The sequence below is a fragment of the Zootoca vivipara genome, chromosome 14 (genome assembly GCF_963506605.1).
Source record: "Zootoca vivipara chromosome 14, rZooViv1.1, whole genome shotgun sequence".
NCBI lineage: Eukaryota > Metazoa > Chordata > Lepidosauria > Squamata > Lacertidae > Zootoca > Zootoca vivipara.
The window spans coordinates 46,090,961-46,109,076 of record NC_083289.1 but is presented as its reverse complement, the minus strand read 5'-3'; the positions used below and the strand labels follow the sequence as shown (position 1 = coordinate 46,109,076).

At 46.4% G+C, this 18,116-nt stretch overlaps 1 protein-coding gene across 1 annotated transcript; it reads right to left on the bottom strand.

Moving 5' to 3' along the window:
• Positions 1-109: 109 nt before the first annotated feature.
• TVP23A (trans-golgi network vesicle protein 23 homolog A) lies at positions 110-18,116 on the bottom strand. The gene is made up of 8 exons (XM_035131492.2): positions 18,021-18,116; positions 13,135-13,214; positions 7,948-8,092; positions 7,133-7,222; positions 4,747-4,875; positions 3,347-3,475; positions 1,729-1,819; positions 110-292 (listed from the first exon to the last, which is right to left on the bottom strand). Exons 1-7 carry the CDS (start codon positions 18,030-18,032, stop codon positions 1,760-1,762), a joined length of 645 nt encoding a protein of 214 aa, XP_034987383.1. The 5' UTR covers positions 18,033-18,116; the 3' UTR covers positions 110-292; positions 1,729-1,759.

Below are 18,116 nucleotides of genomic sequence, written 5' to 3'. Positions count from 1 at the left end.
ATAAAGTTATTGGTAAAAACAGTTTTAAAACTACTATTTAAAATAATTAATTTTAAAACTGCTATTTAAAATAAGCTAAACTAAAATTAAAACACACATATCTCAGTAGAAAGTTCTTTTATTTAAAAACGTACACCTCTCTCTTTAAGGAGAGTTTCTCACAATCATTTCTCTGTTCTGTTTCAGCCTCCTTAGTTTTGTTTTCAGTAATTGTCGATGAATAAAGTTGTTGGGGATGATCCATATTTAGACCGCAGGTTCTCTTGACTGCCAGTCTTTCTCTGTGAAGGATCTGGAAGATCAGAATACATTTAAGAGTTAGAATTTAAATAGCAAATGTGTTAGTGTTTGTTTAGGGGGGGGGGTTCTGTGCTGTGGACTAGCTGCATTGTTTCTTAGTTTGTGAACTGGAACATTGCCACATTAAAGAGTAGGGAACCCATCCCACCCCCAGGCCCATGAGCAAAGTCTGCCCCCCTCCATGTCTACTGCTAGTTCCCAGGAACACAGGAAATTGTACAGAGTCAAACCAACAGTCCATCAAACTTTGTATTGTCTGCATGGACTGGAAGCAGCTCTTCAGGATGAAAGATACGTCTCACCTAGTCGTGCCTCGAAATGCCAGGGATTTATGCAAACTATGCTCTACCACTGTCATCTGCCTCTAGAATCAAATATTCTAGTCCTCGTGATTTCTGAAGGGCTCAAGGAGAGAGGAAAGTTGCCGCACACAGATTGATGCCACTGGTACTGTCTACTCTGACTGCCAGAGGCTCTCCAAGGTTCCGGGCAGGAAACCTTGCCAATTGGATAACTAGTTAGTGCTCCTAAACTACCTCTCCCCCCTAAGCGCCAGAAAGAGGTTGTTCCAAAGTTCACACGCTTCTTTGTGGACCGCTGCCCCGTCGAAAAGCAGCAATGGAGGGTCCCACACTCCCAGTTCTTTGAAGAGAGAAGCTGGCCAGCGGGAACATGACTGACTAGGAAATGAAATCTGAATTGGACCGAATCCCTATACCATGGGTAGGCAAACTAAGGCCCGGGGGCCAGATCTGGCCCAATCGCCTTCTAAATCCGGCCTGCAGGCGGCCCAGGAATCAGCGTGTTTTTAACATGAGTAGAATGTGTACTTTTATTTGAAATGCACCTCTGGGTTATTTGTGGGGCCTGCCGGGTGTTTTTACATGAGTAGAATGTGTGCTTTTCTTTAAAATGCATCTCTGGGTTATTTGTGGGGCATAGGCATTTGTCCATCTTTCCCCCCCCAAAAAAAAAAATATAGTCCGGCCCCCCACAAGCTCTGAAGGACAGGGGACTGGCCCCCTGCTGAAAAAGTTTGCTGACCCCTTTCCTATACGATGCTACGGCTCTGTTTAGGAGGTCTGTTGACAGTGTGGGTCAACAACGCCCTTTGGAACTGCAGACGAGCCTTGACTGATGGCTCCCGAGGCTGGTTGTGCTGACGGGTTTCAGTTCCTCCTCCACGACCAAAGTTGCCAACTTTTGTGCTAGGGATGAGTTGGACAGAGGGGAATACCAGAATCTCTGATAGAGGAAGAGACTAGAATAGCTTGCAAAAGAGGGGCGGCAACAGGGGGCTGGGTGTGTGGCTGGTGCCGTTGAGTGCAGCAGATAGGAGCTGGGAGATGGTGTTGCATCTGGGCTTTTCAAACAAAAAGCAAATGGTCTTCCTTTAGCACAAGAACAGTGCTATCAAATTGTTCCTACCGGTAATCAGTTTTCCCCACTTCTTTCTGCTCTAATGGTTTCGTGTCCCCATGCCCTTCAGGACGGTCTTCTGAAAATCCTCCGGCATTTCCTGCAACATACGCAAAATGTCTTGTGTCTTTGTCATGGCAGCCCAAGCCCCCTTCCAAAGTCTCTGTTAGATTGCATCAACTATAGTCGTGCTCAGTCAAGCCCAAACTGAAGAACGCCGCAGCTACTGCTTTTCCTCTCCTATCCAGCCTTGCTTGTTGGTCTCTTGACTATACAGTTGTACCTTGGAAGTCAAACAGAATCCATTCCGGAAGTCCGTTCGACTTCCGAAACATTCGGAAACCAAAGCACGGCATCGGAAGCCGCAGACAGGGCCGGCCCTACGGCCAGGCTGGGTGGCGCATTGTGCCCACCCGTAAGGGGGGCGCTGCGCAGCTCCGCCCGCCGCAGAGCTGCGCCCCTGGCAGCCGCGCTGTGCGCGGTGCCCGGCCGGCCAGCCGCCCACCGTGCTGGGAAACTGGGCAGGGGCGCCGGAGGGATCCGTCACACCATGGCACCAGGGCGCCAAATATACTTAAGACAGCCCTGGCCGCGGAAGCCCCTTCGGACGTTTGGGTTCCAAAGAATATTCGTAAATGGGAACACTCACTTCTGGTTTTCCGACATTTGGGAGCCAAAACATTCGACTTGTAAGGTGTTCCAGGATCCAAGGTATGACGGCATATCCCTTTGTGTTCAGGTTGTATTGATTGAGAAAAGGAGAGAGAGAGGCTGCCCTCTTCTGCCCTGGGCCTTTTTAAAAGGAATGCTACACATTCTATTCTATTCTATTCTATTCTATTCTATTCTATTCTATTCTATTCTATTCTATTCTATTCTATTCTATTCTATTCTATTCTATTCTATTCTATTCTATTCTATTATTTCAGGACGCTGGTAAGGACTCTTAAGAGGCTAGCTAAGGTCACTGCGTTTCAAAGAAACTTGTCTGACGAAATCGGGAAGCTCCTCTCTTAGATTCTATCCCTCACTCAAGAAGCTCAAGAATTGGAAGGGACTCACATGCTTAGAATAAAAAGATATGAAGGGATATAAAAATAAAGAGTGGAGATATAAGATAAGAGTGATAGAGGAATACAGGAAAGACAGAATGCATGCAGAGAATATATGTAAGTGATGGATTATACCTAGAAAATTGAAGCCGAAGTGAAAATAGAAGTCGGGTAAATAAAGGAGGGAAGCTTGTGGGGGAGGGGGGGTAGGTGTTGGGGGGTGACTGGTATTTGGTGAAATTTTGTTTTTTGTTTTTTTGTTTGCTTTTATCGTTATTATTATTATTTATGGATATTACGGATTATTCTTTATGTTTATTGGTTTACAGATTATTTGTTTATTGTTTATGTTGAATTGTATAAAGATTGATGCTCAATAAAAAAAAAAAAGAATTGGAAGGGACTCAAGGCATCATGCAAACTCAAGCCCACCAACCCACAGCAATGTTGTTAGTCTATTTACTCTTGACATATCAAAATTGCAATCTGCACTTCCATTCCTTTGTGGTGTTGGGCGTGGACCAGCCATCCCTCACCTTGACTCAAGGCTGGCCAAACAGCCAGCGCTAACTCACCCTCTGGAACATCTGTTGTGCCGGGAATCTCGAGGTGACCTTGTGGGTGGTTTGCGAACCTCCTAATTTGCAGTGGATGTAGCCGTAGAGATTGGCAGCTTGGAGGCAGATGCCAGCTATCACAAGAGCCTGCAACAAACAGCAAACAGAAGCAGGTTGGGATGTTTATAAGCAAGTGCGTTGGCGATGCACAGAATGCACTACTGAGTGGGCACATCATCATCATCATCGAGACAGAGAAGTAGGTACACCACCTTGAGCTCCTTGGAGGAAAAGGTGGGATAGAAATGCAAAAAACAAATTATCTTCTCGGATATTTTGTTGTGAGTTACTTCTCCATCTTGACTAGGGATGGATAGATCAGTCAATTTCAGCTCTCGGTTTTTCCGTTTCCCAATATAAAATTCAGTTTCCCACATTTTGCAGAAATTTGCAAAAGTGTATGAAATCCTTGTGAATTTTCCAGCAGCATCTTGTTAAGAATTTCTCCTAACAAACACAAATGCAGTATTGACGAATGCACCCATTTTTACAAGCAATTTCCCCTGTATTATTATTATTATTATTATTATTATTATTATTATTATTATTATTAATTAGATTTATATACTGCCCTTCATCATAAGATCTCAGGGAGGTTCACAGAATCGTATCTATAATATTCATGAATATCTTCATATTTATGCACACTCTCCCCTAATATCAATGCATTCTTGTAAATGTTAGTTGGGCAACTGCATTGCAAAATTCAGGTAGGTGCAAATTTCAAAGGACAGCTGTGTTCTAGGTCAGTGCGAATTTGATAAATTGTCTTTAATTGTGTACTGAGTCAATTTTTTTCTCCACCCCTAACCTTGGCTACCTTCCTAGATTGAAGAGACTTCTGTGACTCTGTTGCTTTTCTCCTTGATGCAGATCCCCAAGTTTTTCCATCAGAAGCTGGGTAGCGAGTTATGACTGTTCTTTCACGAGCTATGACATGGGTAGGCAAACTAAGGCCCAGGTGCTGGATCCGGCCCAATCGCCTTCTCAATCCAGCCCACGGGCGGTCCGGGAATCAGCGTATTTTTACATGAGTAGAATGTGTCCTTTTATTAAAAATGCATCTCTGGGTTATTTGTGGGGCATAGGAATTTGTTCATTCCTCCCCCCCCCAAAAAAAGATATAGTCCGCCCTCCCCCAAGGTCTGAGGGATAGTGGACCAGCCCACGGCTGAAAAAGTTTGCTGGCCCCTGTGCTATGATCTGGGTGTGAAGAGCTATAGCCAATATTATTTATCGCCTCCTATTTATCGGCTTGTATCCAACAAAGTCATCCCATTCATGCAACAAGCCTTCCTCTCCATCCATGCCCCACCTCTGTCCCCTGGGCTCTTGTAAACTTTTGTCCAGCCCCTTACCAGCCATTTCAGCTTCAAGGAAAACAAGGTGCTAAAGAAGAAAAGCGTCCAGATGACCGGGCAGATAATCAGGCCCAGCCAGAATATCCGGGCTTCAACTTCGGTGGGGGCAGCTACGGTTGACGGGACCTATGGAGGAGGAAAATGGGTGAAAGAGAGGGGTGGGCTACCATCAGCTGAAATCTCTGCAAAAATGACGCAGAATTCAACAGAAATGGGAACTTCTGCCATATACAATCTAATTCTGGGAAAACAGATTCATTTCCTCATTATCGGCAATAAACTTCCTTAAAATTTGGTATCGTGTCGGTGGGTATGTTGGTCCCATGCATTTTTAAAAAGGCCTTTTCCCATTTACTCAAGAAATATTGGCTGCGTCATTGTAATGGTCACTGTGGAATTGCATTTGATGCTCATTTTACATTTTGATACACATTGCTTTCATTTGCACATGGCTTGGGGTCTTTAAGAAAAAACAAACACCAAGCGATATTTTAAATGAAAAACTGCAATAGATTTCCAGAACCCTCACACCTGGAATCACTTGACATCAGGTACGGGACAGATGAGCGTGGTTTGGGGGAAATCGCCAAATGTGTAAGCAGGGAGAGGGTAGGGTTGCCATATTTCAAAAAGTAAAAACCAGGACAACCCAAAAATTGTTGAGCAGATTTGGAATTTAGAAGACATCTAAAGGCAGCCCTGTTCTGGGAAGTTTTTAATGGTTGATGTTTTATTGTGCTTTTAATATTTTAATATTAAATGTTAATATTTTGTTGGGAGTGGCTGGGGCAATCCAGTCCAGCCAGATGGGTGGCATATAAATAGTTAACTTATTATTTTGTGGACCACCCTTGCTATACACATAAGCTGTCGTAAAAATTCCAGGCCTAAATGAGGCAACTGTTGCTTGGTTTCCCCCATTTTGGATGGCTTGTCTGCATCCAACAGTGGTGTAGTCAAAAACCTAATTGCATATTATTTGAAGACAGGGCCGTCTCTACGCCTGGGCTGGGTGGCGCAAGGCGCCAGGGCGCCTGGCCACCAGGGGCGCGGAAGGCGCGCCGAACAGCTGGTGTCTGGGAGCAGCTGCTGCCGATGCCCCCACCCCCATGGCGGCCGCTCCAGGACACGGCGGTGGTACGCGGCCATTGAGCTTCCTCCATGAAGCAGAATCAGCGAGACTCCTGCCTAGAGTGGCACCACGCGCTGCTGGAAGCTCAATGGCCGCGCGCCGCCGCCGCATCCCGGAGCGGCTGCTGGAGCGAGGTGCCAAGGAGGGGCTGGTCCAGGGCGGGAGGCCGAGCAGCCCCCTCTGCGGGAGGTGGGCTCTGTGCCCAGGCCAGCCCCCTGCAAGGTGGTCACGCCGTCCAGGCTCCGCCATCCTCCATCTCCGCCCCTCAGCCACGTGCTACTGCCACCATTGGGGGGGGCGCCGGAGGATTCTTGCACCACGCGCTGGATACCCTTAAGACGTTACTGTTTGAAGAAGTCCTTTCTTCTGCCTGCCACCTGTTAGAGGACTCTAAGCAATAATATTGTGGCGGGAGGAGAAAAACTTATTTCCATCCATTTTCCCACCCCACTCCCCAATTCTTGAAATTACGAACCTCTTCCTGTGCTTTCCCTGTATGTTTTAGACCAGTGGTTCCCAAAGAGGGGAGTAACTCACCCTGGGATGCTTGGCATTAGCTAGGATTACCTTGTGAAGAGGCAAGGGGGCAGCAGGGGGCTGCTGGAGATGTAAATGACCATCAGATTTCGAAAGGCTGGTCTCACTGGATCACATCCATCAATTTTGTCAAATTAATTAAACGGTCTCAATTAGATTGCGAATGAATGTGAACTCCATTGTTTCTGCTTTGAATCTTACTGTGTTATTATCTTCCTTGGCGGGTTGTGTGAGCCACTACAGTGGAACCTCGGTTTACGAACACCTCGGTTTGCGAATTATCGGTTTGCGAACGCCGCGGATCCATCTGGAACGGATTAATTCACTTTCCATTACTTTCAATGGGAAAGTTCGCTTCAGTTTATGAATGCTTCAGTTTATGAACCAATTGTGTTCATAAACCGAGGTACCACTGTATTCTGAATTATGCTTTTTAATAGGGATGGGGGGGATTTATGGAACCAAGTGCGGGGTGTCTGAAAATGTTTGGGAACCACTTTGAATAATAGAATTGTAGGCTTGGAAAGGACCAGGAGGGTCTTCTAGCCCAACCTTCTGCAATGCAGGAATCTTTGGCCCAACTTGAGGCTCGAAGCCACAACCCTGGGAGATTAAGAGTCTCAGGATATACTGACTGAGCTATTGCCCGTTGCAACACATGCTCCACTGGCAAGGGCCCTTCTATGCTCTGCAAAAGACAATGTAAAGGAATACCTTTTTCGCTTCGTACACCCAGTGGCTCTTCCCGTCCTCATCGATCTGGTTCCACCATCGCAAACCGACCAGCAGCCTTCCAGTGACGTTCTAAATGAGAGGGTGAAAAACAGCCGAAGCGTCATCTAGAGAGACCTGTATTTTTGGATCAGGATGCCAGGCTAGCTGGGCCCCTGGCCTGATCCAGCTTCGAGGCTCTTCTCATGTACTTATGCCACAATGAAGGCAGTGTTGGATCGTGCCCACTGGGACTGGTAGGGCAGAAGGCAGGAGGACCAACAGTAGGTGGCGCCAGAGTCAATGCCTGACGGTGCCAACGGAGTCGGGTTTTGTCCCTGTCCTCCTCCCTGCAGAGCATTACAGGGGCAACCCTGAGACTAAGGAGAGGGGAGATGGCAGACTGTTTCGCGCCACTGGATGAAAGACAAAATGGTGCAATAATAATAATAATAATAATAATAATAATAATAATAATAATTTATTTATACCCCACCCCTCTGGCTGGGTTTCCCAAGCCACTCTGGGTGGCTTACAACAGAAAAATGAAATAAAACAATTAAACATTAAAAGCCTCCCCAAACAGGGCTGCCTTCAGATGTCTTCTAAAAGTCTGGTAGCTGTTTTCCTCTTTGACATCTGATGGGAGGGCGTTCCACAGGACAGGCGCCACCACCGAGAAGGCCCTCTGCCTGCTTCCCTGCAACTTGGCTTCTCGCAACGAGGGAACCGTCAGAAGGCCCTCGGTACTGGACCTTAGTGTCCGGGCAGAATGGTGGCATAATGTTAGAGTTGTGAGATGCCCAGAGCGTCTTTACCTTCACAGACCAGAAGTCGAAGGACAGGAGGAGGAGAATGAGGACGAAACAGGCAATGAAACTTTTGCTGAACCAGTCGCAGACTAGGTAGGTCACGATGGCACTCACTCGGAAAAAGAGGTGGAAGAAGGTGGCCAGAGGGTGCCTAGGAGAGAATGATCCAGAACATATGCTAAGCTGTTTTGTGTTGCATCCCGGAAGTCAAGACCCAAGTTTGGGGCAAGTGCTCTCTGGTGACAGAATCCCAGCAGACAGTTAAAAATCGCAAAATATGCAGCCAAGTAAAGCATGAAAGTATAGGCGTAAAACATTTTAAATGCACCTTTCCAGTGAGTGCCACAGTATCCCCCTTTAAAGGCCTTTTCCAAGCTAGCCTAGAGAGAGATTACACGTTTGGTAAGTCATAAAATTGTTTATAATAATAATAATTTATTATTATTTATACCCCGCCCATCTGGCTGGGTTTCCCCAGCCACTCTGGGCGGCTTCCAACAGAAAAATACAACACGATAATCTATTAAACATTAAAAGCCTCCCTAAACAGGGCTGCCTTCAGATGTCTTCTAAAAGTCTGGTAGTTGTTGTTCTTTTTGACATCAGATGGGAGGGTGTTCCACAGGGTGGGCGCTACTACCGAGAAGGCCCTCTGCCTAGTTCCCTGCAACTTGGCTTCTCGCAACGAGGGAACCGCCAGAAGGCCCTCAGTGCTGGACCTCAGTGTCCGGGCAGAATGATGGGGGTGGAGACACTCCTTCAGGTATACTGGATGGACCGAGGCCCTTTAGGGCTTTAAAGGTCAGCACCAACACTTTGAATTGTGCTCAGAAACGAACTGGGAGCCAATGGAGATCTTTCAAGACCGGTGTTATGTGGTCTCGGCGGCCACTCCCAGTCACCAGTCTAGCTGCCGCATTCTGGATTAGTTGTAGTTTCCGGGTCACCTTCAAAGGTAGCCCCACGTAGAGCACATTGCAGTAGTCCAAGCGAGAGATAACTTACTTATAAAGTTCTTCAAAGGTCAAATCCATGTGCTTTTCCATTCAGCAGTCAAAAAAATATGCACAGGCAGTAAAACATTGCTTAGTTACAAAAGGTAATCATTTCTAAACTAATGGGAGAGAAAGAAATGTTAGTTTCAGACTCCATTCTGGTCTGAAACAAAAGAGGTTGGTGAAAGCCATGCGGCTGGAGCGACCACCTCAGGACTCCTTACATACTGAAGTCTATATGGAGGGAGAGATAATGACTTGGATGATGGGCTTGAGGGCATCGTGACACCAAATTGGTAGGGGTGGCTAATACCCCAGAGGACAGGATCACACTTCAAAATGACCTTAACAGATTAGACAACTGGGCCAAAGCAAACAAGATGAATATTAACAAGGAGAAATGTAAAGTACTACACTTGGGCAAAAAAAATGAAAGGCACAAATACAGGATGGGAGACACCTGGCTTGAGAGCAGTACATATGAAAGGGATCTAGGAGTCTTGGTAGACCACAAACTTGACATGAGTCAACAGTGTGATGCAGCAACTAAAAAAGCCAATGCAATTCTGTGCTGCATCAACAGGAGTATAGCATCTAGATCAAGGGAAGTAACAGTACCACTGTATTCTGCTCTGGTCAGACCTCACCTAGAGTACTGTGTCCAGTTCTGGGCACCACAGTTCAAGAAGGATATTGACAAGCTGGAACGTGTCCAGAAGAGGGCAACCAAAATGGTCAAAGGCCTGGAAACAATGCCTTATGAGGAACGGCTTAGGGAGCTGGGTATGTTTAGCCTGGAGAAGAGACGGTTAAGGGGTGATATGATGGCCATGTTCAAATATATAAAAGGATGTCATATAGAGGAGGGAGAAAGGTTTTCGGCTGCTCCAGAGAAGCGGACACGGAGCAATGGATTCAAACTACAAGAAAGAAGATTCCACCTAAACATTAGGAAGAACTTCCTGACAGTAAGAGCTGTTCGGCAGTGGAATTTGCTACCAAGGAGTTTGGTGGAGTCTCCTTCTTTGGAGGTCTTTAAGCAGAGGCTTGACAGGCATATGTCAAGAATGCTTTGATGGTGTTTCCTGCTTGGCAGGGGGTTGGACTGGATGGCCCTTGTGGTTTCTTCCAACTCTATGATTCTATAACAAAGGCTTGGTGATGGTGACCAATTTCCTCCCAAGGTAGGAAGTGATGGCAAAGGCTAAGCCTGGCAGGACAGCTTACTCTATGGTTTAACCCCTTCACACACTAATTAGATTCAAACATGCTTGGCTTTTATGAAGCTGGAACCCTACACTTTATACCTCATCCATCTGGTTCAGTATCGTATACACAACCTGATGCTCCTGTGTTCCTGGCAGGTGTCCTTCCCAGGTGTGTGTTGAGATGCCATAGATTGAACAGGGAATGTGTGCTTTATCTGCAGCCTACAGCCTCCCTCAAGCATATGTGTGATGTGATTACCTGCTGATTCACACCTGCATGCTACCTCCAGTTATAGATCCTACAGTATTGCAGGACTTACTTTACAGTGAGGCAGCACATTCTAATGAAAGTGTATGGCTGCTGGACAAGGACTGATGGGAGATGGAGTCTAAAACACTTGGAGAGCGCCAAGTTGGCGGAGGTTGGCTTAGCACCACCTTGGCCTTTTCCTCCTCTGTCTTGTGTCTCCCTCCATTGCACAGACACCTCCTCTGAAAGTCACTGGACATCTGATGGGAGGGTGGGCGCCACCACCAAGAAGGCCATCTCCCTGTAGCTTCACTTCTTGCAGTGCAGGAACCGCCAGAAGGGCCTTGGAGCTGGACCTCAGAGGCTGGATGATGAGGGTGGAGAGGCTCCTTCAGATATTCAGGTATCATAATTAACATGAACTTTCTGTCTGAAAGAGCTGCTTGACAGTGAAACAGACTACCCCGGAAGGTAGTGGAGCTCAGAACTGGAGGTTTTTTAGGCAAGGATTCTTTATTTGTGATTCCTGCCTTGCAGGGGGTTAGACTAGATGAGCCCCGGAACCTACGATTCTTTGAATTATATATTGATTCCATCTTAGTCATTCGAACCACTTCTATTACATTTAACGGACTTTGGGCAAAAAGGAATTGGAATGTAATTTCATAAAAATGATGATGCATGGAAACTGTTAGGTACTAAGCTTGGATCCTAGAACAATAGGCAGGTAGGATCCTAGTATGCAACAACTGATTGGCTTGCAGGGGGAGACCAATCAGGCACCAGGAAGAAGTTAATCAGCCTATTAGGCTGGTAGGATCGTAGAAGGCAACAACTGATTGGCCTGCAGGAAAAGACCAATCAGGCTCCAGGGGGGAAGCAGAATCAGCCAATCAGACGGGTCTCATTGTGTAAATAATGTATATAAAAGCTTGAGGTTTGGGGGGCATTTCATTCACTATTTTACAAGCGGCAATAAAGACCATGAAGTCACTACAGGACTCCGAGTATATTTCAGAAACAGTTAAAAGCTCTACTTGCAGAGAACTTGCAACAGCCACACTTGAGATCCCTTTGGTGTAAAGAGACAGAATCGGAAGCGATGGGTTTCTCATTTCCTCATAGATCTGTATGTTCTGTCTGGTGTTGTTTTGAACAAAAGCCTGGATTTCCCCTTTGTGGAATATGGTAAAAAATGAAGTTGCACGTGGAGTCAAATAAGCAGTTGTGGTTTAACAACAACAACAAGAGTTCCCCAGCTGGCGCCTCTTTGTCCAGCCAGTCCTTGACAATGCCAGGTGGGACACGGGTGGCATTGTGGCCTGAACCACTGAGCCTCTTGGGCTTGCTGATTAGAAGGTCAGCAGTTCGAATCCCCGCCATGGGGTGAGCTCCCGTTGCTCTGTCAACCTAGCAGTTCGAAAGCATGCCAGTGCAAGTAGATAAATAGGTACCGCTGTGACGGGAAGGTAAACGGCGTTTCCGTGCACTGCTCTGGTTTCCGTCACGGTGTCCCGTTGTGCCAGAAGTGGTTTAGTCCTACTGGCCACATGACCCAGAAAGTTGTCTGTGGACAAATGCCGGCTCCCTTGGCCTGAAAGCGAGATGAGCGCTGCATCCCATAGTCACCTTTGACTGGACTTAACTGTCCAGGGGTCCTTTACCTTTACAGTCATACCTCGGGTTACGGCCGCTTCAGATTGCATTTTTTCATGTTAAGAACGCGACAAACCCAGAAGTATTTACTTCCAGGTTTCGCCCCGCGCGCATGCGCAAAAGCGCCGCTCTAGTTACAGACTTTTGGGGGTGCAAACGGCACCCCGGAACGGATTGAGTCCATAACTAGAGGTACCGCTGTACCTATCATACAGGCTTCAGCGATGCTACTGCTGCTAGCTCTTAGCAGGACATTGCTAGGGATTCGGCACAGCTCAGTCACGATCGAAATTGCAGTGATTAAGAGGTTTGCACTGAACACCCTGGAAGTGATTTTGGGATAAGTTTGCAATGAAATGCTGGTGAGTTTTCACAAGGACTTAAACGGAAATCCACAAAAGGATACGGAAACATGAAATGAACCTGGAAAGTGAGAAACTGACCCGTTGGCCCATCCCTACCTATCGTGAATAATTATGACTCACAAACACACTTTTCTGCAATTAAATTTTGGAGGGGTGGTGTCGTGGTTAGAGTGTCGGAGTAGGACCTGGGAGACCAGGGTTCAAATCTCCAAGCTCAACTTCTCAGCCTAACCTACCTCACAGAGTCGTTGTGGGGATTAAATGAGGAGCATGGGAACCACGTACATCCCCTTTGGGTGAGGGACATTGGAATAGAAATGCAATGAGTAAAATCAATAAATACAGACCCTCCAATGACCCTATTTTCTAGGGACATCCCTGGTTTAGAGAAGCCGTCCCGGTTTCTGATTTCATCCCAGAATGTCCCGCTTTCCCTTAGGATGTCCCTGATTTCACTAGAGAAATGTTAGAGGGTATGGAGTTATCTGCCCCCTGAGCCATCTGAAGGCAATCCTATAAAGGGAAGCTTTAAAAAAAAAGTTTAATGTTTTATTATGTTTTTTTATGTACGTTTGAAGCTGCCCAGAGTGGCTGGGCCAACCCAATAAGATGTGTGGGGTATAAATAGTAAAATTATAATCGTGGAATGGGACGTCCCTATTTTCATCAGAGAAATGTTGGGGGGCATGCAAATAATAAAATTCATTTACTTCGTTTACCTGATTTTTGCTTTCCTTAAGGCCAACTCCTCTTCGTTTCCGAAGTCAAGAGACACATCTTCAGTGTCGTCTGCTAAAGTCTAGGAAAGACACACGAGCACACACGCGTTTTTTTAAAAAGTACTGATCAAAGGAAGGATGTAGTGGAAATTCCTTCCTTTGCAGTTGATGCCATGCATGAGCCCCTTGCCCCAAAGATGTTTTAAAATAATGTTTGCAAAAAACAACAACCCAGAAGCTTTCCCTTTGGGAATTATAGGGACAGAACTACCCAAGCTGTATTGAAATTTATTCATGTATGCGACTACAGCGGCAAGAATGTTACTTGCCCAGAAATGGAAAGAATAAGAAGTCCCAGCGAAAGAGGAATGGATACAAAAACACAGAAATAGCAAAACTTACCGGAAAAATAAGAAAACTAGATAAACTTTTTTTTATAAAAGAATGGAAAGGGTTTATTGAATATTTACAAACAAACTGTAAACGGATAAGAATATTGGCAGGATTATTGCAATAACCTGCAGTTTTATAAGAGTATATATTTAAAGCAGATGAATAAATGAGCAAATTAAGAGTTAATTTGGATTTGCAAAAAATAATTTAAGGAATTGTGGGAAGAAGGGGAAGGAAGTCAAATTTTGATATGTTAAAATGGTAGTAAAAATATTGAAATGTATAAAACTATGAATTAAAGAAAGTACAGTAATGGAGGAAAGGGCTAGCGACGGCTACTAGCCACAATGGCTTTGCTCTGTCTCCATAGTTCAGGCATCCCCAAACTTCGGCCCTCCAGATGTTTTGGACTACAATTCCCATCATCCCTGACCACTGGTCCTCTTAGCTAGGGATCATGGGAGTTGTAGGCCAAAACATCTGGAGGGCCACAGTTTGGGGATGCCTGCCATAGTTGGTGGCAACCATGCCTTTGAATACCAGTTGCTGGAAACCACATGAAAGGAGAAGGGTCTTGTGCTCAGATCCTGCTTGCTGGTTTGCCACAGGCATCTGGGTGGGGACTGGGAGAACAGGATGCTGGACTCGGAGGGCCATTGGCCTGATCCAGCAGGCTCTCCTTGTGAAACTGCCTGTGAGAAAGCATTTGCTCAAGCAGAATCAATGTGTAAAAAAGAAACACACCCAAGCTGTTGTTCACAGCACATCCAGGAATTCAGTAGCTGGGAATCCACAAGCAGATCTCCTTTGGCCTCCAGCCAGAAATCTGAACCTCCTGGGAAATTAGGAAAGGCCCTTTTTCTTCACAAATGGTGTTACTACATTGGGAGTGGCTGAAATGAATCTGAATCTTGCATGGCCGCAGGAGGTCCAGTTCAGGGGGGAAGTCCAGCCAGGCATGGGATGTCATCTCCAATGAATGTTTTCCCCAGCAAACGGGGGAATTATCTTTCCAAATGTGGGAAAGGGAGGGAGGTTCAAAGAAGGCGGCACACGCAGAGGCGTAGCAAGCCCACGTGGTACCCGGTGCGGAATTTTTTTTGTCACCCCCCCCCACGCAGCTCTGGCTCTGGTGAAAAGTGAAAAACATGAATTGCAAAAAAACTAGAGCTTACAGAACAAAACCGACTTCAGATATGAAATCAGCATTGAAAGAACATATAAGAACAGTTGAAAATTCTCATGCTACGCCACTGGGCACACGGCCAGTGTGAACCCCCTGAAACATTGCCCCATCATGTTTTTGCACAAAGCAGACAGGAAGCTTAAAATGGGTGGGTGGGTGGGTGACTTTAGGAGGAAATGGAAGCCAGTAAGTTGAAGGGGACCAAACAATGGTCCCGGACAATGATGCTCGGTTGCTCTAGTCTAGGGCCTGAGGTAAGGAATCCTGGACCTGCCAGACTTTGCTAAATTACAACTCCCATCATCCTTAAACACTGGTCCCACTTGCTGGGGCTGGTGGGAGTTGTAGTTCAGCAGCACCCAGAGGGTCAAAGGTTAAGGGCAGGGCCCCCCATACTACGTCCCACGGGCCAGATACGGCCTGATGGACTGATTTATTCACCCCCGCTGCCCGCTGCTGCCACCTGCTCTTACCGGCGCGGTGGCCCACTTCCGGGTCACCGGAGGACCGGAAATAGTTTACGCAAGTGTAATTTCTGGCGCACTTCCAGGTCAGAGGAGGCCTGTGCGCATGTGCACCGGAAATAGCGCGTGCACACGCATAGGGTTGTGTACTCCCCCGCCCTCCAGCCCGCTGCGTGATTGGCGCTTCGGGCACTAGCCCGAAGCGCGGTAAGTTTGGGGACCCCTGGTTAAGGGCAGGGCCGTCTTAAGCCCATCCAGCGCCCTGGCGCTAGGTCCCTCCAGTGCCCCCCTCCAGAGCCTCTCCAAGGGCCCGGGAGTGCCAAGCGGACCGCGGCAGCAGCGGGAGGCCACCTCCGAGGACTCTGCGCTACACCTCCTTCTCATTTCCCCAGGGCTGGGTTCCGCTCAGTCAAGCTTCGCCACCAGCGCACGCACCGCGGGACCAGCAAGAGCTGCTTGGGCGCTGTGCGCACGCTGGTGGCAAAGCTCGACTGAGCGGAACCCAGCGCTGGGGAAACGAGAAGGAGGCGCAGCGCGGAGTCCTCAGAGAAGGAGAGAGACGCGGCGCAGCCTCTCAGCTAGTGAAGCGCAGTCCTGGCCAGATTGCTGGAACCCTGCACTCACTTGGCGCCCTTCCAGCACCCTCCAGCGCACAGTGCCGTGGTTCTCCACGCCACTAGCCTCTATGGCTAGGACGGGCCTGGTTAAGGGCATAAGAAAAGTCTTCTGCATCAGGCCAGTGGCCCATCTGGTCCAGCATCCTGTTCTCATAATGGCAGACCCCCCTCCAAGTATCTCTGCTTTCCATGGACAGTCCTGGATTTGCAGAAGCCATCCCAGTTACTGATTTGACCCTGAAATGCCCTGCTTCTCCTTAGGACATCCCTATTTTCATCTGAGAAATGTTGGAGGGTATGGAGCTATGCGACCCCCTGAGCCAAGGAGATAGGAAACTATACAAACTTTAGAAGGCATCTGAAGGCAGCCCTGTATTGGGAAGTTTTTATGTTTAGTGTTTTATTATGTTTTTATATATGTTGGAAGCCACCCATAGTGAAAGCAAAATCTGAGGCAACCCAGTCTGATGGGCAGGGTATAAATAATAATGTTGTTGTTGTTGAATAGGATGTTCCTATTTTCATCAGAGAAACGTTGGACGGCATGCAATGGCCAACAGTGGGAAGATCACAAGCAGGACTTGAGTTCAAAAAGTACTCTCCTCTTTTTTTTAAAGTTTAAAAGATCACTTTATTTTTATATTAAAATTACAGAAAAAATGAAACATTACAAAATAATATAACACAAACATAACCTAACCTAACCTAACATAACATAATTAAACATAATCCAACATAAAGAAAACATAATCTCCAATCAATACATAAGAAGGTCAAAAAAGAGAGAACCAACGAAAAAAAGAGCAGGAAAAAAGAGGGGAAAGCATCTGAGGTAAGAAAATGGTGGGAAATGGGGGAAAGGGGAAAGGGGGGAAAGGGGCGAAAGTGTGAGAGGAATGTGTGAAAATTGTATAAAAAGAAATAGGGAGAGGGGAAAAGGAGAAAAGGAAAAAAGGAAATGAATGAAAAAGAAGTGAAATAAAGTTTAAAAAGATAAAAATAATAAAAGTAAGGTTTTCGACTTCCAAACATTTAAGATCGGTTCCATCTCATAAATTATCTCTACCAGGCTTTCCCTTTTCATTGGCATCTAAACCATATCCAATTCCTTTACAATTTCCATTTGTCTTACCAACTTGTGCATTTCAATCTAAACTCTCCTCTCTTGCGGCTTCTAGCAACTCGTATAATTCTTTTAAATAAACTGCTTCCCTACATCTATCCTAGCTCAATCAATCAAAAGAATATATGACCAGCTTGCTGGGTCAAGCTGAAGACCCAGCAAGTCCAATATCCTGTTCTCACGGAGGCTGACCAAATGCCCACAAGGGAAACCAGTGAGCAGGATCTGAGCACTCCCCGCACTTGCGATTTCCAACAAACCGATATTCAGAAGCATGGCTGCCACTAGTTTTAGAAAGACACAGACTTGTGGTTAGGAAAGTGACAGGAAATGGGATGAGACGTGTGTGGGATGAGCAAACAATTAATAGGAAGATTTATGAACTGCAAAAAAAAAAAGTCTGGGGAGTTTTATGGTGTGTTTTTTTTAGCATGGGTTTGTCGTGCCAGCGAAACCGAGCTCTTCAATCCACTTCAGTTGCGCAAAGCTAAATTTCCAGGAGGCCCTTGAATTCCTTCTGCAAAGTGGAGGTGACCAAAGTTAAAATATTTAAAGAGGCAGCCCAACGACTGTTTCACAATGTAAGTAGTTTTACAAAGACACAACTAAGAAAGCTGTGCATATGTTTGTTTGTTTTTAAATCATGGCCGTTCCACAGCAAAAGCGACACAAATTGGGATTTGGCTGGTCTTCCCGTCAGAAATTAGAGTTATTTAAAGGCAACTTTTGCTACTTATAGCTGGTTCATTTAAAGCACACTCACCCAGTAAAAAAGAAAAGAATCATGGGGGTTGTGGTTTACCCCTAGCAGTGTTACGAATCTCAGCACGTGAAAAAAAAACTACATTTCCCAGGGTTCTTGGAGGGCGTACGTGCTGCAAATGAATGTCATGTACACAGCCTTATTCCCAAATGAGGCTGCCCTCCTTTTCACACTGAAAGCCTTCCCAGCTCACACCAAACATTTCCACACTGAGGTTCCGCAGCTTCACTGTCACACCTATCCACCCTGTAGGCCCGTTGACGACAACAACAACCCATAATATTCCCCTTCCCATTTGACACTCTCCTGCCCACGGCCCCCTGCAGCTTCATCACCTCACCTGCTTCATCATCGCAGCCTGGGTTCCTTCCTTCCCTCCCTTCCTCTTCTCTGTGGCTCTGCGGATGTGATGTGATGCTCAAGCCACCTTCTCCTT